Here is a 26,957-nt window from a genome sequence, read left to right on the forward strand (position 1 = left end):
CACAGTGGATCTGAGTAGCCTCCAGTTACCCTTCAGTCTGGGTAAGAGGAGGCAGAAGCATAAATGATTGTAAATAGCCTGTAATGATTATAAAACCATCATGGGGAAAGTCTGAGGGACCCCGTCAGCCAGAGGAGACTTCTTGGAAGAGGTTTTGCTGAGCTGAAGGACGAAAGGACAGCAGTGAGCACAGTGGGGAAGGATGTTCTGGACTGAAGTGGCAGAGTGTAGAAGGTCTTGTGGAGCGGGGAGAGGAACTAGGGGAGGCAGCCCAGTGTGGCTGCAAGTCAGGAGGAGGTTGGCAGTGTCCTGGGGCCTGGGTTATGAAGAGCCTTTGTGTACGTCAGGGTTTTTTGGCTGCAAGCCCACTCTGGCTAACTTTAGCCAAGAAGGGCACTTATAGGAAGGAGACGGTTGCAAGTAACAGAAAATTTAGTGAACCAAGTTTACTGAAAATACCAATCAGAAATAAATGGTGGTCGTGATGTTTCTTGGCTCACATACATGAAAATCCAAGGGAATTTCAGCTTCAGGCATGGTTGGATCCAGGAATCAAAATCTTCAACAGTCTCTCTTTTCCCACCTCTAGCCTTCTTCCTTTCAGGCTGAGCTGCCTGAGGGTGAAGCTGGCAGACAGCACTAGGCAGTCTGAGTTGGGCTGTGTCACCAGCGCCGCAGGAGACCTAGCAGAACAGTGGATGCCAAGGCAGGAGTGTGGGCTTATCCTGGGGCAGGGGACTCTTTGAGGGCTTTTGGGCAGGGGAGTTACAGGATCGGACTTGGGTTTTAGGAAGGAAGAGACCAAATTCTGGGACCCATAAAAAGGCTGGTGATGTCCCGCTAGAGGGAAAGAGAGAAGGGAATTTGAGGTGTGCTCTCCGTCTGTTGGAGTTGTCAGCTTTTCTTGAGATTGGCAGATTTCTTCATGGATTTTACCTGCTCTTTATCCAATGCCCAAACAACTGATGAGGCGAGGCTCTAATGGAGATGGACAGCAACCTCCCATTTGTTCACACATGAGGGAACTGAGGCCCAGAGACATCAAGTGACTTTCCTGAGGCCACACAGCAGTCAGGGGTTAGACTAAGCGCCTTTTGTTCTCCTTGCAAGTGCAGGTCTAAGGGGTTGGGGACGCAGTCTGTGTGAGCTCTTGCTTCTTATGAAGATTCACATGAAGAGAGCCCCCCCCTCCAAGAAACCCCCAGCAAGTGGTAAACTGGGGGCAGAGGTCACAGGAGGAGGGGACTGGCCTTGCCTCCAGCCTGTGTCTTCATCAAAAAGTTGTCGAGGGGCAGTGGCCGTGTGTCCTGAGGACAAATGCTGAGATGACACTCCCATCCTCCTTCCCACTCCCACCCCTGGCCCGAAGCCAAGCAACTGGCAGAGATGTGTAGTGGAATTGTGCCCTGTGGCCAGGCGGCTGTCGGGGAGTGGGGGGACGCTGGCCCGAGGAACAGGAAATAGCTGGGTTTGGGGAAGTCATTTGGCCCGGGCCAAGCCAAGCCAGCCCGCCATCATTGGGCAGTTCTCACTGCAGCCCCATCAATGCCCCGTTTGAGGCTTGTACAGGGATCCTTTGACGGGGCCGGGTGACCCACTGAGAGGGCCTATTTGAGCTAGCTGCCCGGAAAAGAGCTGGCCCCAGGAAAGAGGGGCTGCGTGTGGGCTGGGCAGGTGAGGGCCGCCCAGACGGGCCGTCTCTTGGAGGGAAGGAGGACTGACAAAATCAAGCCCTGTGGCTGAAGGGAGGGAACACCCGTTTCTCAGGGTTGTGACTGTGGCAGGAACAGTCACAGAGTGAGCTTCGCGTGTCATCTCTGCGACTGTCCCACTGGCCTCACAAGCAGGCGCCACACGATGCTGCTTCCTGAGGCTCAAGGCGGGCAAGTCCAATGTCACCGCCAAAGTCACCAGCAGTTGAGGGCTGGAGCGGGGCTTTCACTCTGACATGCCTGACGGAGACTGAGCTTCTCCCTCTGGTCCTTCCTGGCCCCCCTCGGCCACCTTGCCGGTGATCAGAATGATGGCGCGAGAATGACCTTGGAAAGTCCTTTGAAGATGGGGACAGAGGCGTAATTGCCCTTGTATGCTTGGTGCTGAGTTCAGGCCTGGCTCCAGAGCCCCGCGCTGCTTATGGTAGAGACTGGGGGTCTGTTGTGTGTGCAGGACCCAGACGGATGGTGACAGGGAGGTGGTCCAGGTGAGGGACATTGGGGGCACAAACCCAAGCATGGATTTGCTATGGGGCTGGATAGATTCATGAGACATTTGGGAAGCAGGACCTGCCGGGCAGAAGTGAGGAAGAGGAGGGTAATGAGATTGGTGCTCAGGTCTGGAGAGCCTTTAGGATGGTGCTGCCCAGCTCTGAGCTGAGGACACCTGAGAGTGGACAAGAGGAGGTGCAGTCAGCTTTGTCTGCATGCGAGTTACCTGGGGGACCACGTGATGGGGGTTGCTCAGGGGCAACTGCGTCCGCAGGTTTGGAGGCAGGAGCCTGGAGGAGGAGGGGTTTAGGATATGAGCGCCACCCGTGGACATGTGAGTGGGGTGTCATGTGGGTGGGGTGTTATCAGGGTCGTTTTTTAAACTGACTTTTATTGCAGTGTAGCTGCTTTACCGTGTTGTGTTCCTTTCTGCTGTACAGACAAATGCAGCAGCCATACCTACCCATGCATCTCCTCCCAGCTGGACTTCCCTCTCACTTAGGGCACCGCAAAGTAGAGTTCCCAGTGCTTTACAGTATATCCCCATCATTTGTCTATTTCATCAGGTCAGTGAAGTTCAGTCGCTCAGTCGTGTCCGACTCTTTGTGACCCCGCAGACTGCAGCATGCCAGGCCTCCCTGTCCATCACCAACTCCCGGAGCTTGCTCAAACTCATGGCCGTTGAGTCAGTGATGCCATCCAACCATCTCATCCTCTGTCATCCCCTTCTCCTCCTGCCTTCAATCATTCCCAGCATCAGGGTCTTTTCAAATGAGTCAGTTCTTCACATCAGGTGGCCAGATTACTGGAGTTTCAGTTTAAGCATCGGTCCTTCCAATGAATATTCACGGCTGATTCCTTTAGGAGGGATGTCTATTTTTTACATAGCATCAATAGTGTATATGCGTCAGTCCCAACCTCCCAGTTCCTCCCGCCCAACCCCTCTCCCCCTTGGTATCCATACACTTATTCTCTACATCTGTGTCTCTTTCTCTGCTTTGCCAATAAGCTCATGTATACCATTTTCAACAGGGTTGACAGAGGTGTTAGCCCATCAGCAGGATGTAATGTTGGCCCGTGGCCTCCCAGGGCATGTTCTCACGTGATAGCACATGCCCCCTTGCCCTGTCCAGCCTCTGGCTTCCAGCCTTCCTGACTGCTTGTGGGGCCTGAGACCAAGGCAGCACTTGGTCGGATGACACATGGGAGACAATGGTTCCCATGCCCAGGGGCTGTGACCTGAAGGGGCCATAGCCGGAAGGGCAACACAGTGGCACTGCCGCAGCCTGGGGTGGTGGGAACGGGCACCGCCCCCACGGCCGATGTAGGAGCTCTGCCCTGCTTATGGGCAAGTTCTCCATATTGTGGGGAGATCTGGGGGAGACCAGCAATTCATGCCCAATCTGCCCATGAAATCTTCAACTTGGGGACTCCCCTAGCGGTCCAGTGGTTAGGACTCTGCACTTCTGCAGGGAGCCTGGGTTCAACCCCTGGTTGGGGAACTAAGATCCTGCATGCTATGTGGCATGGCCAAAACTAAAACAACAGAGAGAGAGAGAGGGAAAAAAAAGAAATCTCCAGCTTGTAATGAAATAGTCTTAACTCGCAAGGTGAGCAGTTCCCAGGCGTAAGGATGCTGGGTCTGGGTGGTGTGCAAGCACCTATTCTGCGTGTGCAAGGCAGCTTCTGTGGGTCTCTGTGGCCCCTGCCCTCCTGGATGGGCTCTCTGGAGCCAGCACTCACATTCCAACCCCTCCCCTGGGAATCCAGGAGGAAGTGGCCTCCTTAGCCAGCAAGGGCGTTTCAACAGTCAGTGGGCTTGGCAGGGAGCAGCCAACACAGGGGGGCTGGAGGCTTAAATAAACAGAGTCCATCTGGTAAACAGTCTCCCTGCTCCTCCCTGGTCCAGGTGGTTAAGCAGGACATTGACCTTGAAGCTTCCTCTGCCCACATGCTGTGGGGACAAGCCAGGTTGGGGGACAGCCTAGGCAAAGATCCGGAAATGTTGATCACAGGTCAGAGGGTGGTTCCAGTCTGGAAGTCTCCCCTTTGAGAACTCACAACTTACGACAGACACCACAAGTTGTTCAGCCTTGTCCTTCTTGCCAGGGCCAAGTTGCTGACACTTTATATGGAGGTGGAGCTGAATTCTAGTCCGAGGGTTTGGGGAAAAGCCAAGGTATTTTAAGGGGCTACAGGTGGAACCATGGAGGGAAAAAAATGTCACTGTGCACCTTCCCAGCTCCTCTGCCCCAAGAAGTGATGTCAGGTGTCATAAGGGGAGGGTGGGAAGGAAAGGTTCAGATGTTCCTGGCATTGGGCATCCTTACAGAGGCTGTGGGCTTCCCAGGTGGTTTACGGGTAAAGAATCCAACTGTAATTCAGAAGATGCAGGAGACGGGTCAGGAAGATCATCTGGAGGAGGAGGGCATGACAACCCACTCCAGTATTCTTGCCTGAAGAATCTCATGGACAGAGGAGCCTGATGTGCTACAGTCCATAGCGTTGCAAAGAAGCTACTAGCAGGCACGCGTGCCCAGAGGCTGTAGGTGGAACAACCTTGACACTGTAACATTCCTCTGTTGCCCATGATCACTGTAAGAACAGGGCCAGACCTTGCTCTCAGGTGATCACATTCCACAGGTTGCTTCCCCAGCACCCTTCATCACTGAAGGCACTGCAGAGTCAAGGGCGTGAAGGCTCAGTAAGCACTATGTGCAGATTTGCTATAATTAACACCTAGTCCTTTCCTTGTGACTCAGCTGGTAAAGAATCCGCCTGCAATGAGGGAGACCTGGGTTCAATCTCTGGGTTGGGAAGATTCCCCAGAGAAGGGAAATGCTACCTACTCCAGTACTCTAGCCTGGAGAATTCCATGGACTGTATGGTCTATGGGGTCGCAAAGAATCGGACATGACTGAGCGACTTTTCACTTTCACCTCCCCTTACTGACCTGAACTGAAAAGTGCTGTATTTCTTTCTTTCTTTTTAAGATCTGGTTTTTATATTTTGGGGGCTTCCCTTGTGGCTCAGCTGGTAAAGAATCTGCCTGCAATGCAGGAGACCTGGGTTTGATCCCTGGGTTGGGAAGATCCTCTGGAGAAGGGAAAGGCTACCCACTCCAGTATTCTGGCCTGGAGAATTCCATGGATTGTATAGTCCATGGGTTTGCAAAGAGTCGGACACGACTGAGCAACTTTCACTTTTATATTTTTGTTAGATATAGGCCTAAATGTGGCATTTCTGGAATATAAAGTTCCAAATCAATTTTTAATTTTCTGAGGAAACGTCATCCTTTACATAGTGGCTGAAACCATGTACACTTCCACCAACAGGGAACAAAGATCCCTCTTCTTCCTCATTCTCACAGATGTTTGGGTTACCTTGTCTTTTGAATGATGACCATTTTAACAGGTGTGAGGAGATACCTATGGTTTGATTTGCATTTCTCTGATAGTGCTGTTGAGCATCTTTCATGTATCTGCTGGCCACTTGGATGTCTTCTTTGAAAAAGATGTGTATTCACTTCCTCTGTCCATTTTTGAATCAGATTTTTTTTTGAAGTACAGTTGATTTACAATATTGTGTTAGCTCCAGGTGTACAGCAAAGTGATCTATACATTTAATTTTTTCAGATTATTTTCCCTTATAGGTTATTACAAAGTATTGAATATTATTATACAGTAAATCTTTGTTGTTTTTCTACATTATATACAAATGTGTATCTTTTAATCCCATACTCCGAATTCTTTCCCCACTTTTTGGTAACCATTAAGTTTGTTTTCTACGTCTGAGTCTCTTTCTGTTTTATAGATTCATCTGCATTATAAAAATGTCATATTTACTTGTCAATCCCCTGGCCCTTGTTTGTTCTTTTTTGAAAATTAATCAAATTTTTTTTTTAGCTAAGCTGGGTCTTCATACTGTTCATGGGGTTCTCAAGGCAGGAATACTGAAGTGGTTTGCCATTCCCTTCTCTCAAACTACCACACAATTGCACTCATCTCACATCTCACATGATAGCAAAGTAATGCACAAAATTCTCCAAGCCAGGCTTCAACAATATGTGAACCATGAGCTTCCAGATGTTCAAGGTGGTTTTAGAAAAGGCAGAGGAACCAGAGATCAAATTGCCAACATTTTGCCAACATCATTGAAAAAGCAAGAGAGTTCCAGAAAAAACATCTATTTCTGCTTTACTGTGGGGAATTCTGAAAGAGATGGGAATACCAGACCACCTGACCTGCCTCTTGAGAAATCTGTATGCAGGTCAGGAAGCAACACTTAGAACTGGATATGGAACAACAGACTGGTTCCAAATAGGAAAAGGAGTATGTCAAGGCTGTATATTGTCAGCCTGCTCATTTAGCTTATATGCAGAGTACATCATGAGAAATGCTGGGCTGGAGGATGCACAAGCTGGAACCAAGATTGCTGGGAGAATTATAAATAACCTCAGATATGCAGATGACACCACCCTTATGGCAGAAGTGAAGAAGAACTAAACAGCCTCTTGATGAAAGTGAAAGGGGAGAGTGAAAAAGTTGGCTTAAAGCTCAACATTCAGAAAACGAAGATCATGGCATCTGGTCCCATCACTTCGTGGGAAATAGATGGAGAAACAGTGGAAACAGTGTCAGACTTTATTTTTGGGGGCTCCAAAATCACTGCAGATGGTGAGTGCAGCTGTGAAATTAAAAGATGCTTACTCCTTGGAAGGAACGTTATGACCAGCCTAGATAGAATATTCAAAAGCAGAGACATTACTTTGCCAACAAAGGTCCGTCTAGTCAAGGCTATGGTTTTTCCTGTGGTCATGTATGCATGTGAGAGTTGGACTGTGAAGAAAGCTGAGCACCGAAGAATTGATGCTTTTGAACTGTGGTGTTGGAGAAGACTCTTGAGAGTCCCTTGGACTGCAAGGAGATCCAACCAGTCCATCCTAAGATCAGTCCTGAGTGTTCATTGGAAGGACTGATGCTGAAGCTGAAGCTTCAATACTTTGGCCACCTCATGTGAAGAGCTGACTCATTTGAAAAGACCCTGATGCTGGGAAAGATTGAAGGTGGGAGGAGAAGGGGACCACAGAGGATGAGATGGCTGGATGGCATCACCAACTCAATGGACATGAGTCTGAGTAAACCCCGGGAGCTGGTGATGGACAGGGAGGCCAGGCGTGCTGCAGTTCATGGAGCCGCAAAGAGTCGGACACGACTGAGCTGAACTGAGCCGGGTCTTCACTGCTGTGCGTGGGCTTCTCCCTAGCTGTGGCGAGCAGGGGCTGCCCTTCAGTCAGGGTGCGCAGGCCTCCCACTGCAGCGGCTTCTCTTGCTGAGGGGCGTGGGAGCTAGGCACACAGGTTTCAGGAGCTGCGGCGTGTGGGTTCAGTAGTTGTGGCTTGTGGGCTTAATTGCCCTGCCGCATGTGGGATCATCCCAGACTAGGGATTGGACCCGTGTCCCTTGCATTGGCAGGTGGATTCTTTAACACTGGACCACCAGGAAAGTTTTTCTCTCCCCCTGTTCTATGCCCACATATATCACCTAGGGTGGGTAGAATTCTAAGAAGCCTCCAACGACCTACGACCTTGTCTAGTTCTCTGCCCTCAAGTGTGGGTGGATTCTGGGATTCTGATCAGACAGTCACTCCTGGCTTAGGATTATCTTATCTGGCAAATTGACTTTAAGAAAGGGAGATTATTCTGAGTGAGCCAGACCTGATCAGTTTGATCTCTTAAAAGGGACTGGGCTCTTCTGGAAGAGGGGGTTCAGCATGGGAGAGATGTGAAAGGTGAGAGGCCTTGGGGAGCCCGCATAACAAGGGACGGCAGGTGGCCCCTGGAAGCTGAGTGTCTCCTGGGTAAGCAGCCTGAGCGAGGCCGGGGGAGGGGAGCGGAGGGGGGAGGTTCAGTCTGACAACCGCAAGGAACTGAATCCTGCCAGCCACAGTGTGAGCTTGAAAGAGGATCTTGAGATCCAGAAAAGAAGAACAAGGCCTAGTCTTGACTTCAGCTGGACTTCAGCCTTGTGAGGGACTGGGAACCCAGACTTCTGACCTTCAGGAACTGTGAGGAACTTTGTTTGCTATGCTCAAGCTGCTAATTTTGTGGTAATTTGTTACACAGCAAAGGGAAAAGAATGTAGCACTCCTTCCCAGTTTGGAGGAAGTTTTATTTTTCCTCTTCAATGTCTAAGTGGCAGCCGCACCAAGGATCTTGCACCTCTCAAGTCTTGGTCAGGGTAGACGCAGAGTTTTGAAACTGAAGGGTGGAACAGGTGAGCCAACCACTGTTTGCACATTCTCAAATGCTCTTCTCACGTCTCCAGATGCTCTGCTTTGAGGGAAAATAGCTGGGATATTAGGCAGCCAAGAGAGAAAATGAGGGAGAAAATATATCCCGTTCTGCTAGCTAAAGCATTATATTACATTCAGAGCTCCGATTTTTTAAGAGGGAAAGAGACAAATTAAAATGCTCCTGGGGAGCTGGCACCATGTGCTGAGATCCATGTGTTGTAAAGGATAGTTTTAAGAAATGAAGTTTTCATTAGAGAAGAATTGACTCAGTAGGGGTGTGACCGCGATCTTCAGGTTGCCGAACATGGTACATGGGGGAGACAGGCTCACTCGCTCTCTTAGCTGGATGGACAATACTTTGGGGGATCTCTAAGCTCCCTGCGGAGAAGGCAATGGCACCCCACTCCAGTACTCTTGCCTGGAAAATCTTATGGATGGAAGAGCCTGATAGGCTGCAGTCCATGGGGTCGCTGAGAGTCGGACATGACTAAGCGACTTCCCTTTCACTTTTCACTTTCATGCATTGGAGAAGGAAATGGCAACCCACTCCAGTGTTCTTGCCTGGAGAATCCCGGGGACGGGGGAGCCTGGTGGGCTTCCGTCTATGGGGTCGCACAGAGTCGGACACGACTGAAGCGACTTAGCAGCAGCAGCAGCTAAGCTCCCTGTCCAAGAGGCTGAACACCATAGGCTGGACATCAGCTTCCCAGGGACAGAGAGAGAATTTACGTTTCTTATTGGAGGCTGGGTGAGATTGGTGCTTTAGTTATAGCAGAACCACCTGGAGAGCCTAGAAATACAGGTTCCCTGGGCCTGGGATGGAGCCTGGGAATCTGTATCCTCTTCTGAACTATCTTATCCAAACGGTCTGGATAGTTTGGGAGCAACTGAAGGCAATGCAAAACAGAGTGACTTGCAAGGGCCTATGAACGAGAATTGTGCTCAGCACCCCACAGATCCCACTTGCTCTTGGGGTCCTGTAGGGGCATGTCTCTTTCGGCCTTCACTTGGGGGTTCTGTTCTTCCCCACCCACCGGCAGGCCCCAAAGCTTTGCCTTCACTTTGCTTAAGCTCCCCCCTGCCCTGCCAGTGCAGATCCTGAGACATAGACTTGGGTGCAGGTCGTTTTTTGGGAGGTGGTCCCAGGGAGTACAGTGAGAGCAGGAGGGAAGCAGAACAGGGATAGAAGCTAATAAAATGTGCAGTGACGGAAATTTCCTGGTGGTCCAGCGGCTGGGACTTGGAGCTCCCCATGCAGTGGGCCTGAGTTCGATCCCTGGTCGGGAAACTAGATTCCAAATGTTGCCAACTAAAAGTTTCCATGTTGCAAGTAAAAAAATTCCACAACTGAGACCTGGGGCAGTCAAATAAATAAAAGTAAATGTTAAAAAAAAAAAAAAAAGTGTGGTGAGAGAAGATAGAGGAGGGAGTGACTCGTTCTGGGGCAGAGAAGAGATGGGGAAGGCAGGAGGCAGGGAGAGAGACTGGCAACTGTCTGGATTTTGAAGGACCTTAAATGCCCAGCTAGGTCTGAATATTCATCTAGAGGTGATACAAGACCATCACAAGGTATTTTGCCCTGAGAAGAGTGACAGAGAGTGTCCTGCTCACTAGATACTCACTTCCTGCCCCTGGAGTCACTCCTTTCCCAGGCAGAATCCAGTGACGTCCGCTCCTTTTCTCTCTCTTGTCCACGTGGCTGGAGACAAAAGGCTTGGACTTGATGGGTTAGCAAGCTGGGGGCAGCTTTGCAGAGGGCCCATCTTGGACAGCAAGGAGATCCAACCAGTCCCTCCTAAAGGAGATCAGTCCTGAATATTTATTGGAAGGACTGATGCTGAAGCTGAAACTCCAATACTTTGGCCACCTGATACGAAGAACTGACTCATTTGAAAAGACACTGATGCTGGGAAAGATTGAAGGCGGGAGGAGAAGGGGCTGACAGAGGATGAGATGGTTGGATGGCATCACCGACTTAATGGACACGAGTTTGAGCAAGCTCTGGGAGTTGGTGATGGACAGGGAGGCCTGGCGTGCTGCAGTCCATGGGGTGGCAAAGAGTCGGACACGACTAAGTGATTGAACTGAACTGACTGAGGCCTGAGTGCTTGCTTGTTACTGTCACTTAGCCTGTTCTCTGCTGACTAATACAAGAAGGCACTCTGAGAACCACAAGCACAGGTGTGGCCTGCAATACCTTTCTTTCTCCACTGTCCTCTGACACTGGCATTGAGAGCCCAGCTTCACAGACGAAGGGCAGATCAGTGGGGAGACTCATCTAATGCCAAGACAACTGGCAGGTAATAGGACCGAGCCTCAAGCCCAGCTCTATCTGCTTCCAAGAGCTTTTTCACTTCATAGTATTCCTTAAAACCTGGCATGAGCACCGGTGACAGAAATCAAGATAATTTTCCGTGACATGTAGATGAAAAAGTTAAGTTTAATTCGTTCTGAATTTATTTGAAGGCATATTGGAATAAACATGTAATCTGTACATCAAACCAATGATTTCATGGCTACCATTTCAAATTAGGAGGATAAATTTTTGCCCAAAAGTGAGCTTTAAAGTTAGAACGATTCATTAACAAAAAAAAATACTAAAGGTATGCGTGCTGAAGAATTGATGCTCTCAAGCTCTGGTACTGGAGAAGACTCTTGAGAGTCTCTTGGACATTAAGGAGATCAAGCCAGTCAATCCTAAATGAAATCAAGCCTGAGTGTTCATTGGAAGGACTGATGCTGAAGCTGAAACTCCAATACTTTGGCCACCTGATGTGAAGAGCCATTTCATTGGGAAATATCCTGACACTGGGAGAGATTGAAGACAGGAGGAGAAGGGGGCGATAGAGGATGAGATGGTTGGATGGCATCACCGACTCAATGGACATGAGTTTGAGCAAGCTCCGGGAGGTGGTGATGGACAAGGAAGCCTGGTGCACTGCAGTGCGTGGGGTCGCAAAGAGTTGGACATGACTGGGTGACTGAACAACGAGAAGTGTGGATCCAGTAAATGGTGATGATGGTTTGGAAGGAGGAAGGGGACAGGCACCCGCAGATTGCGCTGCATCGAGAGATACCCAGCTTTGCTCTTCAGGAAAAGAACTGAGCCTGGGGCACAGGATGGGGAGTCCTGCGGGCCTTCCCCTGACCCAGACTCTGCCCAGAGGCGTCTCGGTGGACCACTCTGTCTTGGATAAAACACTGAAGGCTTTAAGTCTCTGGAAACCCGAGGTGTGTGAAAACAAGGAGAGGGAACGGGGGAGCCCTTCACGGGCTGCCTGTCTGACTTTAGGAGCAGCCTCGGTGAAGGCGCCTCAACGCACTGTTTCTCCTAGGCCAAGACCGGACACACTGTTCCCCATTCTGATTCCTGGGGTAAAATGTTTCACATTTTAAAAACACAAATATTTAGTTTCTTTCCTCAATGTATATATTTAACATCCAGGTCTCCTCCCCCTCCCCAAGCTCCCGCTATGGAATGTTAAAGCTGCCCCTTTGGGGGAAACCCATCTCCGATCCTGAAAACCTACCTGTAGCATATTTCTGTGGCTTCACTAATGAGCAAAGTGACACAGAGAAGGCGCTTGTGTTCCTCCGAGGAGCCCATAGACCTGCCATTCAGAGACGGAGCTGAAAGAGCTGTTTCACGGGCTCAGCTGCGGCCCCGGCCAAGAGGGCTTTGTACCCTGTCCACCGGGAGAGGGGCGGTGGGGGGCGAGGAGACTCCAGCTCACGTTCTGCTCGTCCACCTTCAGGATGAGAGTGGTGGGGGACACTCGCTGTCGGTCACCATCGCCCAGCCTGTCTGACCTTTGCTGGTTAACATGGGAATAGACCCAGTTCTTCACCAGTTCCTTCTTTTCATTCCTGTCTCCATTTGCTCACCAGAGACCTGTGACAGGCACCAGGCCAGGCCTGGGGAGTCCACTGGTGACAGATAAGACCCCCGCAGGCAGGGAGCTGATATCCTCTGGAGCAGGGTTGGGGTGGTGGTGGGGGACCAGGTCCTACATTCATAACACAATTTTGGGAAGTGATATGGGCCACAATGACCATGCCCTGCGGCATCTCGGGAGGACGGAAGCAGATTTACAAGCTGCAGAGAGACAAGAAGTCAGCGTCAACTGATTGCAGGAGGTGGTGAATTGTGAAAAAATGCAACTAAAATGAAAAGTCATTTAACTTCCTCATTCTCTGAAACAGGGGCAAAAGGGAGTGAGACCTGATTTCTAAGCTCCGCGCTGTCTCTAAAAAGGCTGGTCAAGAACCTCTCTGCGCCTGTTTCCTCACCTGACAAATGGGCTAACAGAGTTGGGCCTGCTGACCTCACAGGTTTGCTGGGGGAACAAAAGACGCAGAGTGACGTAGTGAGTGAGTGTGCCATGTCACACGTACAAGGGACTGTTACCTTCATTATTCCTGAAGGTTGTGACAATGTTGGTTGGATCAGCTGTGCCTGGCAATCACTTTTAAAAAAATGTCCGTACATTTCCTTTTATGGAGGTGTAATTTATATAGAGTGAAACCACAGGTCTTAAGTATTGGTAGTTTTACCTCCCCAAAGATGACAATCCTTCAGCCCTGCAATCTCCACGTCTATCCTGTCCCTGACTTCTCACACCGTCCCAGTGAGGCAGGCAAGCCAAGAGTTAGTATTCCCTTGTCATCTTGCATAGTGACAAGCTGAGGCTCAGGGACGCTAAGTCACCAGCTACAAGTCACACAGCTGATGAGCAGCAGAAGCGAATTTGAACCTGGGTCTCTCAGATGGTCAAGCCCATGCTCTCTTTATCTCATCAACTACTGGACCTGCAGACGATACCACCCTTATGACAGTGAAGAGGAACTAAAGAACCTCTTGATGAAAGTCAAACAGGAGAGTGAAAAAGCTGGCTTAAAACTCAACATTCAGAAAATGAAGATCAGGGCATCTGGTCCCATCACTTCATGGCAAATGGAAGGGGAAACAATGGAAACAGTGACAGGCTACTTTTTTGCGCTCCAAAATCACTGCAGATGGTGACTGCAGCCATGAAATTAAAAGATGCTTGCTCCTTGGAAGAAAAGCTATGACAAACCTAGACAGCATATTAAAAAGCAGAGACATTACTTTACAGACAGCAGTCATGTATGGACGTGAGAGTTGGACCGTAAAGAAAGCTGAGCACCAAAGAATTGATGCTTTTGAACTGTGGTGTTGAAGAAGGCTCTTGAGAGTCCCTTGGACTGCAAGAAGATCAAACAGTCAATCCTAAAGGAAATCAATCCTGAATATTCACTGGAAGGACTGATGCTGAAACTCTAATACTTTGTCTACCTGATGTGAAGAACTGACTCCTTGGATGCTGGGAAAGATTGAAGGCAGGAGGAGAAGGGGGTGACAGAGGGTGAGATGGTTGGACGGCATCATAGACTCAGTGGACATGAGTTTGAGCAAGCTCTGGGAGTTGGTGATGGACAGGGAGGCCTGGTGTGCTACAGTCTATGGTGTCCCAAAGAGTCAAACATGACTGAGTGACTGAACTGAACTAGACCTAGATGCAATGATGGGGACCCTTCCTGGTTATATCTCTTCATTTATAACCCTTTAGTTTTGCCTCATCTGTGCGGATCCTGGACTGGGCCCGGATGCAGAGATGAATCAACCAGACACTTATCCACTCACGGGTGAGACGGACAAGGTACGGAAGCACAGGGAAGGGGTCCTAACCCGGGGGAGCGGGGAGAGAGATGGGCATGGAGAAGGCACCTCTACCAGGCTTCCCCCATGCAAGCAGGGTGCCTGAGAGCTCTGGCCTGGGGCCCTCTTCTGGCATTGACACTCAGCTGCACTTAAGACAAGTTACTTCAAAACTTTGATTTTCAGTTCCTCATCTGGGAAGTGGGGGCAATAGTATTGGTTGCCTCAAAGGGTTATCCAGAGAATTCGATGAGATGGTTCATATAAGACTGCTTGCCCTGGGAGGTGGGCATCATTAGCATCCCCACCTTTCAGGTGAGGCACAGAGAGGTGAAGCAACCTGCTCACAGTCACACAGCAAGTAGAGAGCACACCCAGGTCGTCTGGCCCCTAAGTCTGTGCTCTCAACCATCTTCCCTACCGCCCTGCTCCTAGTGTGCTGTGCTCAGTCGATCAGTCGTCTCTGACTCTTTGCAACCCCATAGACTGTATAGCCCACCAGGCTCCTCTGTCCATGGGGATTCTCCAGGCAAGAATACTGGAGTGGGTTGTCCCGCCCTCTCTAGGGCGTCTTCCCAACCCAGGGATTGAACCCAGGTCTCCTGCATTGTAAGCAAATCCTTTACCATTTGAGCCACCACAGAAGCTCGCCCTGCTCCTACAAGGGGCTCGTGTACCTGTTCGCTCCGACATGACTCTGAAAGATTGTTAGGCAGAGAGTGATCAGGAGGAGGGGGCAACATGAGCAGATGGTCCTGTGTGGAAAAAGGCTTGAGGAGCACTCAGATCCAGGCGCGGATGGAGAGCAGGGTGTGTGTGGAGAGCCAGCAGACAGGACAGCCAAGGCTGGAGGTGGGAAACTGGGGCTGGAGTTGGAGGTGGGAGAAGAGTGTTGGTGTGGGTGGGGGCACTGGGCAGGGCTGGGCTGTGAGGCTGTTGGACTCAGGTTTACCTGGGCTCAGTCTGGCAGCTTCGGGCCAGTGCAGGCTCTGGGCCCCAGAGGAGCCTCCCTCCACCCACCTGATATTTCCTGGATTCCAGCTGTAGCTTCTGCAGGCAAAGGAGCCCTTGTGGTCGGAGGGGCCGCTGGAGCCCAGGCGGGGAGACTCCTTCCCTCCCTCCCTGGCACACACACCTCCATTCAGCCTGGCCCCGCCCTCCAAGGGGGCTGACCCCACGTTAGTGGGGGGCCCGCCTGACTGGGAGGCTGGGCCAGCAGGCAGCGAGGTTGATAAGACCTGGCCCCCACTGGCCCCCACGACTGTGCTGCTACTGCCCGCGTGCCAGAACCATGAGGGCGCTCAGCGGCCCCCGCCTCGTGCTCTGCGGCCTGCTGCTGCTGCTGTTCCAGGCCCCATGCGCCCCTGGCCTCGCCCCCCTGTCCAGAGGTGAGGGGACCCCATGTGAGGTGGGGGATACCGGGCACTGAGACAGACAGAGGCTAAATGGTATCCAGCAAGGGCGGGGTGGGGGGGGAGCAGGCAGGGGTGCCCCACAGGGCTGACCCAGGAGCAGACAGAGATGGTGACGAACACAGGGACCAGGGTGGGCTGACCCTCTCTGTTCTGTGGGGAGGGGGCATGGCATGAGACAGCTTCTCTGAGCCTGTCTCTGGGCTTCACAGCTCCCAGGCTGTCCTCAGGGACCAGGCATCCTGCAGTGACCTTGGTCTTCTGGGTCACTGACGGCACAGCCTTCTGTCACCTGGGGCTGCAACCAGGCCCAGGGCTGAGCTCACGACTCTCTGATGACTGCAGATCTGGTGGGAGGGGTGGTGCAAGATGACATTCCCCCTTCCACCAGCCCTTCCAGCATATTCTGGACTGGGCTCTCCATGAGCTGTACCGCTCTGAGTTTCAGCTGTGAAGACAGAGTCCTAGGATGCCCAGCTCCTCCTGTGCAGATGGGGAAACTGAGGCCAGAGAGGGGAGGACCTGTCTAAAACCACACAGTGAGTGAGCAAGCCTCAGAGCCTCGTGGCTCCTGGTCCACTGTCCCATGGTGTGGCCAATGCCCTCTCCATCTCTGGGCCTCAGTTTACCCATCTGTAGCCTCAGCTAAGTGGGGACCAGGAAGCCAAGCTGCAAGGTGATTTCTGAGGCCCCTTGAGGACCTCTGATGTCCGGGCCTGGGGCACTATGGCTGGGAGATAGGACTGTCTACACACCTTGTCTTTCTTGACTCTTCCCGCGTCCCTGCTTGGGAGTAGCCCAGATTTAGCGTGGGACAGAGTGCAGACTTCTGCACGGGCTGCAGGGCCAGGCCAGTGATAGCATCAAGCATTAAGCCTATCCTCCCCTCCAGGCAGATGAGAAAAGTGAAGCTTCAAAGCTGCCACGATCTGCCCAAGGCCACAGAGCTGGGACTCGGACTCCGTCTACCTCACTTGGGCTCCGTGTCCCTCCCAGCTCATGGTGCTGCCTCCCAGGCTGTCTGGAAAGACGTCGCTCCCTGGGGGTGTGTCTTGGGGGCCCACTTGGTCAGACTGCCAAGGTGGCCTCGAGGAACTCCTGCTGTTTTTCCTGCTCTTAAATACCAGCCAGCAGGCTCTGCGGGATTGGGGCAAACTGGGTGCACTTTGCTTATTCTCTTTGATGCTCAGATGAAGGAGCCCACGTTGATGGATGCTGCATTGGTTTTCAAGGCTGTGCCCGCTGGAAGGCCGACCCTCAGTTCCCTCCTGAACAGGCAGGGCAAAGAGAATCCCTTGCTTACACTCTGGGCTAAAACCTGAGACGTGAAGGCTATCCTCCTTTGCTGCCTCTGAGAACCCTACATGCCCAGCCTTGAGCTGGCACCTTACACATATTTTTACTTGTCCTCAAAGGTTTCTGTAAGGAAGGGATCGCCTGCCCATTGTACAGACAGGAAACTGAAGCTCAGAGAGGTGAAGGTGCCATTTGAACCTCTGTCTTTCCTATGGGCTGAGCTGGGGGCCTCTGGCAAGTTGCTTGCCTGGATGTCCCCATACTGACAGCAGCACCCAGCCAGGCTGATTCATGTCTGGTCTACTCTGCCTGAGGCCTCAGGTCTAGACCTAAGTAGCCCCTGGTGCCCTGTTCCTTTGTCTTAAGTATTTCCGCTCTATCCTCCTGACCTCTGCCCCCTCCCAGGGCACCTCTGCCGGACCCGGCCCACCGACCTGGTGTTCGTCGTTGACAGCTCACGCAGCGTGCGGCCCGTGGAGTTTGAGAAGGTGAAGGTGTTCCTGTCCCAGGTCATCGAGTCACTGGATGTGGGGCCCAATGCCACCCGCGTGGGCCTGGTCAACTATGCCAGCTCTGTGAAGCAGGAGTTCCCGCTGCGGGCCCACAGCTCCAAGGCTGAGCTGCTGCAGGCCGTTCGCCGCATCCAGCCGCTGTCCACGGGCACCATGACGGGTCTGGCCATCCAGTTTGCCATCACCAAGGCCTTAAGCGATGCAGAGGGTGGTCGCCCCAGGTCTCCCGACATTAGCAAGGTAGGGGCTCACAGGAACGTGGCAGCTGACAGCAAAGAAAAGATACAGCTAGGTTTTCAGGGCCAGAAGCCTTGGCCTCAGGAGGGGAGGAGATTGTACGAGGCCGCTCCCCAGGGGACCCAGGGTAGGGATACTAAAAATATTGCTGCCCCCTCTGGCTTCTTATCAAGAATCATCTCAGGGGGCTTCACCACACTCCCTCTCTCCAGATAAAGAAACATGGGCTCAGGAAGGTGAGCTGTATTTCTAACCCAGGCGTGTCAGGTCACTAAGACAGGGGCTCGGGCACCCAGGCCAGGGAGGAGACTCAGGAATCAGAAGCAGACTCAGGTCAGAAGCAGAAAAGCAGCCACAGGTCTGGACGCTGAGTCCCAGACTCCTACAGAGCAGTCTGGAGGACCCGACTTAGGGCAGGCTGGACAGGGGGTGGGTGAGGGCCAGGCTTGGCACCAGGGTCCCTTCCTGTGGCCCTTTCCCAGATACAGCACACAGGGGACTTGGGGGAGGAGAAGTGTTTTCTTCCTAAGGAAGTTAGTGTCTTGGGGAACGGAGGGAGAAAAGGCAGCATCTTCCTTCATTCCGTGGGCATCTATATGGGTATCGCCTCTCTCCCAGGGTATACAAGGGAAGATGGGCAGAAGAGAGGAAAAACTTCCACTCTTTAGCTTCTGCCTCTCTCTGGTGGCCGAAAGGTGGAACTGCATGGAGTTGAGTACAGAGGTCTGGCCCTGCCCTCGCAAGCACCCCCAGGCTGAGGAGTGGAGGTGGCTCTGCCCTCAGAGGTCACAGAGCTGTCTGATGGAGGAGAAGACACCCAGAAGCCCTAGTCAGAAGGAAGAGCACCTTAGCCACGCCTCTCACTCAGAAGAAACCTTTCTCCTCTTCCACTATCCAAGTTCTTTTTCCTGGGCCTGATATTGGTGGTGGTGGCAGTCATATCCACCTGCCACGGAACAGCTGTGTGACCGGGGCTTGCCACTCCGCCCCTCCGGGTCAATCTCCTCTTATGTCAGCCGTCCTGGCGTGTTGCGGGGTGGGGTTGCTGCTGGAGGACCAAGTGGCCCATTCAGCGTGGGGAGGGAGGCCAGGCCCTCGCACATTCCTCCTCTGCGTCGCAGGTGGTCATCGTGGTGACGGACGGGAGGCCCCAGGACAGCGTGCGGGACGTGTCTGCGCGGGCCCGGGCCGGCGGCATCGAGCTGTTCGCTATCGGCGTGGGCCGCGTGGACAAGGCCACGCTGCAGCAGATCGCCAGCGAGCCGCAGGACGAGCACGTCGACTATGTGGAGAGCTACAGCGTCATCGAGAAGCTGTCCAAGAAGTTCCAGGAGGCCTTCTGCTGTGCGCGGGCGGCGGGGGGCAGGCGATGGGCCAGGCTTGGGGTGGTGCTGGAGGAAGGGAGACTGGGGAGAGGCGATCGGGTGTCTGGGCGGGGCCAGGGCAGGGGCGGGGCTGAGAGTGCACCATTGGGGGCGGAGCCTGGGAAGGAGGCGGCCTATAAGGGGCGGGGACTGAGATTGAGATCATATTGGGGGCGGGGCCAGGGCCTTATCTGGGCTGATCCCCACCCAGTCCGAGGTTGAGGGACTTGGGGAGGGGGTGCCGCTCAAAAGAGTATTCTTTTTTTTTCTTTTGGAGATTGGAGTCCCGGCAGGGAACATGGGGAGGGCCTGTGCTATTTGGCTGCGGGGTGTGTGTGTGTGTGTGTGTGTGTGTGTGTGTGTGGTGGTGGAGGGTGGAGGGTTGGGATGCCAGAGTCTTCTGCGATGTGGGAAGGTCTGATGGGGCTTGGGCATTGGGGTGGAGAAAGTTCAGGACCTTTAGCGGGGTGGAGGGGCAGTGCAAGGATTCTTCTCCACGTGTAAAACAGATCTAGGAAGAGCCTGAATCTAACTGTGAGAATTCTAGGCCATAATGCACAGTACCACAAATCTGGTATTTCACAAATATTTGTCAAGCGTCTTCTGTGTGCTGTGCTCACTGCTGCGTGTTTTGTCCTAGTCATTTGGAATACAACAGTGAACAAGAGGGATTTAGGGCCTACCCCTGTGGCCTATATCATTTCAGCAGGAAGCTTTAGTTTATCGTCAGCAATGCCACCGTCTCCATGGATGTCAGCCCGGCTGCAGTGATGCTGGCCTGGGTTGAGGGTCTGGAACCCCACCCGGGTGAGGGCCTGAGTGTCCCTGAGTGTATGAGGGGCCATCCTGGCTGAGATAGCCAAGGGCCGGTGACCGTGTGATTCTGTCTCCTCTCGTCCCTGCAGTGGTGTCAGACCTGTGTGCCACGGGCGACCATGACTGTGAGCAGGTGTGTGTCAGCTCCCCGGGCTCCTACGCCTGTGCCTGCCGCGAGGGCTTCACCCTGAACAGTGATGGCAAGACCTGCAACGGTCAGTGGGCCGGACACAGGCAGCCTGGGGAGGGTGGCAGGGAGGGGATGGGGCCTTGGCCAGTCCCCAGGAAGCCCACCCGAGCTTCCCTGCTCCTTGCCTCTGGACCAGTCTGCAATAGATGTCTTCTGTGGACTTGTGGACACGGAGGGGGAAGGAGAGGGTGGGATGAACTGAGAGAGTAGTATTGGCGTGTATGCACTCCCATGTGTAGAGCAGATAGATAGCTAGTGGGAAGCTGCTGTGGCTTCCTGGGTGGCTCAGTGGTAAAGAATCTGCCTGCCAATACAGGCACTGTAGGAGACATAGCTTCGATCCCTGGGTTGGGAAGATCCCCTGGAGGGGGAAATGGCAACCGCCTTTAGTATTCTATCCAGGATAATCACATGGACAGAGGAGCCTGGCGGACTGCACAGTCCCTGGGGTCATAAAAAGTTGGACACGACTGAGTGACTGAGCAGGCAGGCAGGGCAAACTGCTGCAGAGCACAGGGAGCTCAGCTCAGTGCCCTGTGATGCCTAGAGGGGTGGGATGGCGGGTGGGTGGGAGGGAGGCTCAAGAGGCTTGTGTATACATATAGTTGATTCATGCTGTTGTACAGCAGAAACTAACATGACATTGTAAAGCAATTGTCCTCCAGTTTAAAAGAAAGAGATGTCTTCTAGAGTTTGATGTTTGCAGTTCTCTTCTCACTGTTCCTCTTTCTGCCACTGTGGATGGTGGGTTTAGTGTGGTGGAAGGAGTTATATACTCTTGAACTCACATCTTGGTGCCACTACTTCTGAGCTGCGTAATTTAACCATGTTTAGAGCTTCAAGTTTCAACGCTGGAGCTTAGGCTTCCCAGAGGGAGTTTTGAGGCCCAAATGGGATGATCTTCTGAACAGCTGTTGGGTGTGGTGGGTACCCAGCCACTGGCTGGGATGAATGACTGTGTCCTTAAGCTTCACCTCCCTGCCTTCCTACCCTCTGCAGTCTGCAACAGTGGCGGGGGCAGTTTGGCTACTGACCTGGTCTTCCTGATTGATGGGTCCAAGAGTGTGCGGCCGGAGAACTTTGAGCTGGTGAAGAAGTTCATCAACCAGATTGTGGACACGCTGGATGTATCGGACAAGTTGGCCCAGGTAGGGCTGGTACAGTACTCAAGCTCTGTGCGCCAGGAGTTCCCCTTGGGCCGCTTCCACACCAAGAAGGACATCAAGGCAGCCGTGCGGAACATGTCCTACATGGAGAAGGGCACCATGACCGGGGCTGCCCTCAAGTACCTCATCGACAATTCTTTCACTGTGTCCAGCGGGGCTAGGCCTGGTGCCCAGAAGGTGGGCATTGTCTTCACTGATGGCCGGAGCCAGGACTACATTAATGATGCTGCCAAGAAAGCCAAGGACCTTGGTAGGTGCTGCTGGGACCGTGAACACCACCAATGGTCAGGGGTACACATGGAACAGCTCAGTTTCAGTTTAGCTTAATGTCTGTTCTGATGAGTGCTCAAACACAGGTTCCATATAAATGAGGTTTGTCCAACTCTTTCTTATACTGATGAGAAAACTGAAGCCCCAGAAGTTTAAGTGGCTAGTTCTCATGGTCTTTTGGTAAGTGAGGCTTGGAACTTTTCCAGTTGAATAATCCCAAGAGCACACCATCTGTTGGCAGGCAACCTCACTTTGGGACAGTCCTGAGTCTCAGCTTTATCACCTATTAAATGAAAATAATAGCAACCAGTAGATGGATATTATAAGGTTTACATGAAATTACAAAGTTCTCAGTACAAGGAGTCAGTACAAGTCTGATGTATGGTAGCATCTCAGTAAATGTTGATTTCCTCAATGTCTTTGTCCCAGGCATTGTGCCTGCGATTCCAGCATCTGCCACCAAGAGGTGACTGGTTTTGATTGCCTGGGCATTCCCCAGACAATGGCACCCCACTCTAGTACTCTTGCCTGGAAAATCCCATGGACAGAGGAGCCTAGTGGGCTGCAGTCCATGGGGTCGCTGAGGCTCGGACACGACTTCACTTTCACTTTTCATTTTCATGCATTGGAGAAGGAAATGGCAATCCACTCCAGTGTTCTTGCCTGGAGAATCCCGGGGACGGGGGAGCCTGGTGGGCTGCTGTCTATGGGGTTGCACAGAGTCGGACACGACTGACGTGACTTAGCAGCAGCAGCAGCAGCAGCAGCAGCCTGTCCCTATGGTGAAAGTGAAGTGAAAGTCACTCAGTTGTGTTTGACTCTTTGCAACCCCATAGACTTCCCAATCCAGGGATTGAACCCAGGTCTCCTGCATTGCAGGCAGATTCTTTACCAGTTGAGCCACAAAGGAAGCCCAAGAATACTGGAGTGGGTAGCCTATCCCTTCTCCAGAGGATCTTCCTGACCTAGGAATTGAACCAGGGTTTCCTGCATTGCAGGCAGATTCCTTGCCAACTGAGCTATCAGGGAAGCTGCCTGTCCCCATAGCCACCATTATTCACCTTGTTCCTCTTGGTAGGCTTTAAAATGTTTGCTGTGGGTGTGGGCAATGCTGTGGAGGATGAGCTGAGGGAAATCGCCTCGGAGCCTGTGGCAGAGCACTATTTCTACACAGCTGACTTCAAGACCATCAACCAGATTGGCAAGAAGTTGCAGAAGAGGATCTGTGTGGGTGAGTGAGACCAGAAAGGGCACTGGAGGGAGGAGTAGGTGGGGCTCTGACGATACATGTGTGTGTCTGTTTGTGTAACCATCCCGGACTAGATATGGGTGGGGAAAAGAGGAGCTGGGATAGCATCATGACTTGGCAGAATTGGGAGGAGGGCTGACCAGTCTGACTTTTCAGTTCAGTTGCTCAGCTGTGTCCGACTCTGCGACCCCACGGACTGCAGCACACCGGGCTTCCCTGTCCTTCACCATCTCCTGGAGTTTGCTCAAACTCATGTCCATCAAGTTGGTGATGCCATCCAACCATCTCATCCTCTGTTGTCTGCTTCTCCTCCCACCTTCAATCTTTCCCAGGCTCAGGGTCTTTTCCAGTGAGTCAATTCTTCACATCAAGTGGCCAAAATATTGCAGTTTCAGCTTCAGCAGCAGTCCTTCCAATGAATATTCAGGACTGATTTCCTTGAGGGTTGACTGGTTTGATCTCATTGCAGTCTAAGGGTCTCAAGAGTTTTCTCTAACACCACAGTTCGAAAGCATCAGTTCTTCGGTGCTCAGCTTTCTTTATAGTCCAGCTCTCACATCCATACATGACTGGAATGTATACATGACTGGAAAAACCATAGTTTTGACTAGACGGACCTTTGTCAGCAAAATAATGTCTCTGCTTTTTAATATGCTATCTAGGTTGGTCATAGCTTTTCTTCCAAGGAGCAAGCATCTTTTAATTTCATGGCTGCAGCCACCATTTGCAGGGATTTTGGAGCCCAAGAAAATAAAGTCTGTCATTGTTTCCATTGTTTCCCCATTTGCCATGAAGTGATGGGAATGGATGCCATGATCTTCATTTTTTGCATGTCGAGTTTTGAGCCAGCTTTCTCACTTTTCTCTTCTCCTCTGTCTGATTTTTTACAGCCAGCAAACATGTACTGAATGCTTTTCCACAAGTGGCACTGTTCTCAGTGCTCTCCAAATGTGAAATCATTTAATCCTATTTGGTAGGAATATTGTTATCCCCATTTTAGAGACAGGAAAACCAAGGCCAGAGGGATGGAACAACTGAGTAACTGGAGGAGCCAGGATTTGAACCCTGCTTCCTCTCCTGGTTCCCAGTGGTAAAGAGTGTAGATTCCCCAGTCAGACAGGCCTGGGTTTGCATGTTTGCTTTGACACTAACTAGCTGCTGGCTCTGGGTAAGTTGTTTTCCTTCTTGAGTTCTTCGTTTGTAAAATGGGATTAATAACAAACCCAAAGAGTTGTGGTGAGGAGTCACCAAGATGACCTCAGTGCCCCCGACTAGAGTGTCCTGCACATTGTAGGTGACCAGCGTTGGGGAGGCTGTTTTGGAGTTCTTTATCAGGGTTTTTAGGGGTCAGGAAGACATTCAGGGATTGCCCCCTCCATCACTCCTGGGAGCTCTGTCTCAGGAACTCTACATGTCTCTCTGCCTTCTCGCTTCTCCCAGGCCCCACACTCCACGAAGGCACTCCAGTTCTGGCCCTGAGCAGTGACCGCCTGCCTCCCTGGCAGGCAGTCACTCACCATCTCCTTTCCCTTTCCCCACTTTCTGCCCACCCTAGAGGAAGACCCGTGTGCTTGCGAGTCCATCGTGAAATTCCAGACCAAAGTGGAGGGGCTGCTGCAGGCCCTGACCCGGAAGCATATCCTTTCCCAGAAGCCTCTGCGAGGAGGGGAAGAAGTCAAGAGGGCCCTGTGGTGGAGGGGAGGAGAGAGCCTTGCCCCCTGTGTGAATGGGTCGGGCAGGCTCCTGCTGAAGACGGGCTGGATCCTGGCCCGGGAGGCTGGCCCTGGCTTTGGTACTGACGAAGGAGAGGCAGAAACCAAGAGCTAGAAGCTGGGCACACACGGAGTCCTGGACACACTCGGGAAAACGTGGTGCCTATGAACTCCGCTTTCTCAGGCGCTTGGTGACCTGCCTACCCACCAGACTCCTCTCAGATGGGGCTGCACCCCGCACAGCTCCCTGGGCTCAGGCAGGACTAGGCGGGTACCCAGCAGGCCTAAACCTGCACCTGGGCAGGGCTGGGCTTTCTAGACCCACCGTAACTGTCGGCTTGGTCTTGGAAAGCACCCTCCTGAGGGCCGTGGATGGGTAAGTTTTGACACTGGCGACAGCACCCGCTATGGGGAGGGATGAGAGAAAGTCCTAGAAGCGGGGCCCCGAGTGCAGGTGCCACCCCGTCACTGCTCTGCTCCGGTCAGCCCTCGCCCCTCCTTAACTCCCAGTCCACTGGAAGCTGTGAGTAAGCGGCTGGCCATCCTGGAGGACAGAATCGTCTAAGGCCTCCTGTCCTCAGTGCAGCTCACGGAGCCCTGCGTGTGTCCCCTGGAGCCCAAGTGTAGTCTAGCTTTGCCAGTTCAGCGAGAGGGGTTTGGGAGGTGGGGTCCCAGGACAGGACTGGGCTTCCTCCTTTCTCACCCTTCGAGCCTGGGGGCAGTGTGCGTTTAAGTGTGTGTGCTGGGAGAGTGTGCCTGTTCGGGAGAGCATGCATGCGTGTGTGTGTGTGTGTGTGTGTGTGTGTGTGTGTGCCCAAGGGTAGGCATGTGACTAGGAACATGAGTGAGAACGCAGGGGTGAGTGTGGGAGGAACTGCGTTTGCATTTTTTTTTAATCAAAAGCTTAATATATTCCTGTTTTTTTTCAGTTCACTCTTTCTTGACTTGCGAGTGCTGTGAATTTCTTTTCTGGTTTCTCTATTCCCTTTTGAAAAACCATTAAATGTGATTTAATGTAAGCACTGAATGAGGCTGGTGGCCGTGTGGTCATTTGGGCAGCAGGAGGAAGAGCTTGTGGGGGTGGCAGGCGATGACTTTGCTCGGAGGAACTCAGCAATGGTGGCAGCAGGGAGGATGGCCACTACTCCCCAAGCTGCGCATGTCTGTCCTGACTGTTCAGTTACAGATTCATTGATGAGATCTCTGTTCATCCTCCCAGCAACCCTACCCAGAACAGACTTGAGTCATCCCCATTTTACAGATGGGAAACCTGAGTGTCTGGGTGATGAGATGACTTGCTCATTGGAGAGACAGGGCTCTTGAATCTGGGACTTTGAGACATCAAGAGAAAAAGGCATCAGAGAAGAAGGGCAGTGGCACCAGAGAGGAACATCCATCCATCCATCCATCCATCATTCATTCATTCAGGCAACACACAAAGAGTCTATGCCCCGTGTCAGGCGGTAGGGAGCTGGTGGCCTGTGGGAAAGACACAGTCCCGTCTCTTCTGTTGGGCAGGGTGCCCTGTTACCCCAGTTGAGAGGTTTAGGTTGCCAGGAGCCCCTGGGATGAGTGAGTGCGTGTGTGTGAGGTTGGTGATAAGCAGGGCTGGCCCTCTGTCCTCTGCCCGGCACCACACCTTCCCTTGGAATTTTCTCTCTTGCTTCCGGTCAGCAGCCTCAGCCCCACGCCCAGCACAGACAGTTGCAGCCTCCGCCTCGGGGACAGTACCAGGAAGGTCTTTGATGACCATGTCCCCCCGACCCAGTCCCAGGTGCCTCTGGAGTCTCATTCCTTTACCTCCCCCAGGGGAGCTTGGAACCCATTCTTGTTTAATGGAGCACCTTTAGCATAAGTACTAGACTCATACTTGAGAGCTTGTAAAAGGCTTTTATAAGAAGCTCAGACCATCCTGAAAAATCTTCCGTAGAAGGAAGATCAAGGAGGTAGAACTAAAACCACCAGCAACACCCAGGAACTAACCTGTGTGTTGGTAAAACAGCACCACCTTCTAAGAGCAATGTGAAAGTCACACAACCTTGCACAGCTTTCACCCTTGGCACAGCCAAATTGGCAAAGCCCTGTTTTGTGCCAATCTCTGGATGAGGGTTTTTTCTTGTCTGAAGAGGCTCCTTGTCACAGCCCCTGTGGCGATTGCTCAGTCCACACTTCCTGCCTTCTGAGATTATCCCCACAACCCACCCCCAGCACGTCCATGGGGGCAGGGCAGCAGGGTCATGTGGATACAGGATAACCTTGCCTCCTGGACTCAGCTAACTGGTCAAAGGGGGTCATGTGACTCAAGTTGGGCCAATTGCTGCCTCTCTTCTGGGAATTTGGAAGTGTGGACCCTAGTTACCTGGCAGCTGCTGCTGGAAATGGGCACTCTCTCTTCCAGGTGTGCTGAAAGGCTGAGGTTGGTGGTTGCCATCCTCAGGAGGGAAAAAAGTAGCATTTGCTGAGTTGCTGATGGCCTTCTAGTCTAAGGCGGTTTCAGTGACCCTTTGCTGTAAAACAAACCACCCCAAAGTCAACAAGCCACCTTAGTGGCTTGA

General features: G+C 52.3%; 1 protein-coding gene and 1 long non-coding RNA gene across 2 annotated transcripts; one reads left to right on the forward strand and one right to left on the reverse strand.

The window, feature by feature from the left end:
• Positions 1 to 8,353: 8,353 nt before the first annotated feature.
• Positions 8,354 to 12,533, reverse strand: LOC138434748 (uncharacterized). Its single transcript, XR_011254847.1, has 3 exons — positions 12,029 to 12,533; positions 10,121 to 10,293; positions 8,354 to 8,538 (listed from the first exon to the last, which is right to left on the reverse strand). It is a non-coding gene; the product is annotated as an uncharacterized lncRNA (long non-coding RNA).
• A 2,935-nt stretch (positions 12,534 to 15,468) lies between these two features.
• On the forward strand, positions 15,469 to 25,429 carry MATN1 (matrilin 1). The gene is made up of 7 exons (XM_069579495.1): positions 15,469 to 15,566; positions 17,292 to 17,638; positions 18,757 to 18,979; positions 19,905 to 20,030; positions 21,005 to 21,421; positions 22,520 to 22,672; positions 24,246 to 25,429. Exons 1-7 carry the CDS (start codon positions 15,470 to 15,472, stop codon positions 24,515 to 24,517), a joined length of 1,635 nt encoding a protein of 544 aa, XP_069435596.1. The 5' UTR covers position 15,469; the 3' UTR covers positions 24,518 to 25,429.
• The last annotated feature ends 1,528 nt before the right edge of the window (positions 25,430 to 26,957 follow it).

Source organism: Ovis canadensis, chromosome 2 (assembly GCF_042477335.2).
Source record: "Ovis canadensis isolate MfBH-ARS-UI-01 breed Bighorn chromosome 2, ARS-UI_OviCan_v2, whole genome shotgun sequence".
NCBI classification, from domain to species: domain Eukaryota; kingdom Metazoa; phylum Chordata; class Mammalia; order Artiodactyla; family Bovidae; genus Ovis; species Ovis canadensis.

Coding starts and splice junctions, on each gene's coding strand:
- MATN1 (XM_069579495.1), top strand. CDS start 15,470: ATGAGGGCGCTCAGCGGCCCCCGCCTCGTGCTCTGCGGCCTGCTGCTG. Junction 20,031..21,004: donor TGATGGCAAGACCTGCAACG/GTCAGTGGGCCG, acceptor TACCCTCTGCAG/TCTGCAACAGTGGCGGGGGC. Junction 21,422..22,519: donor CAAGAAAGCCAAGGACCTTG/GTAGGTGCTGCT, acceptor TCCTCTTGGTAG/GCTTTAAAATGTTTGCTGTG.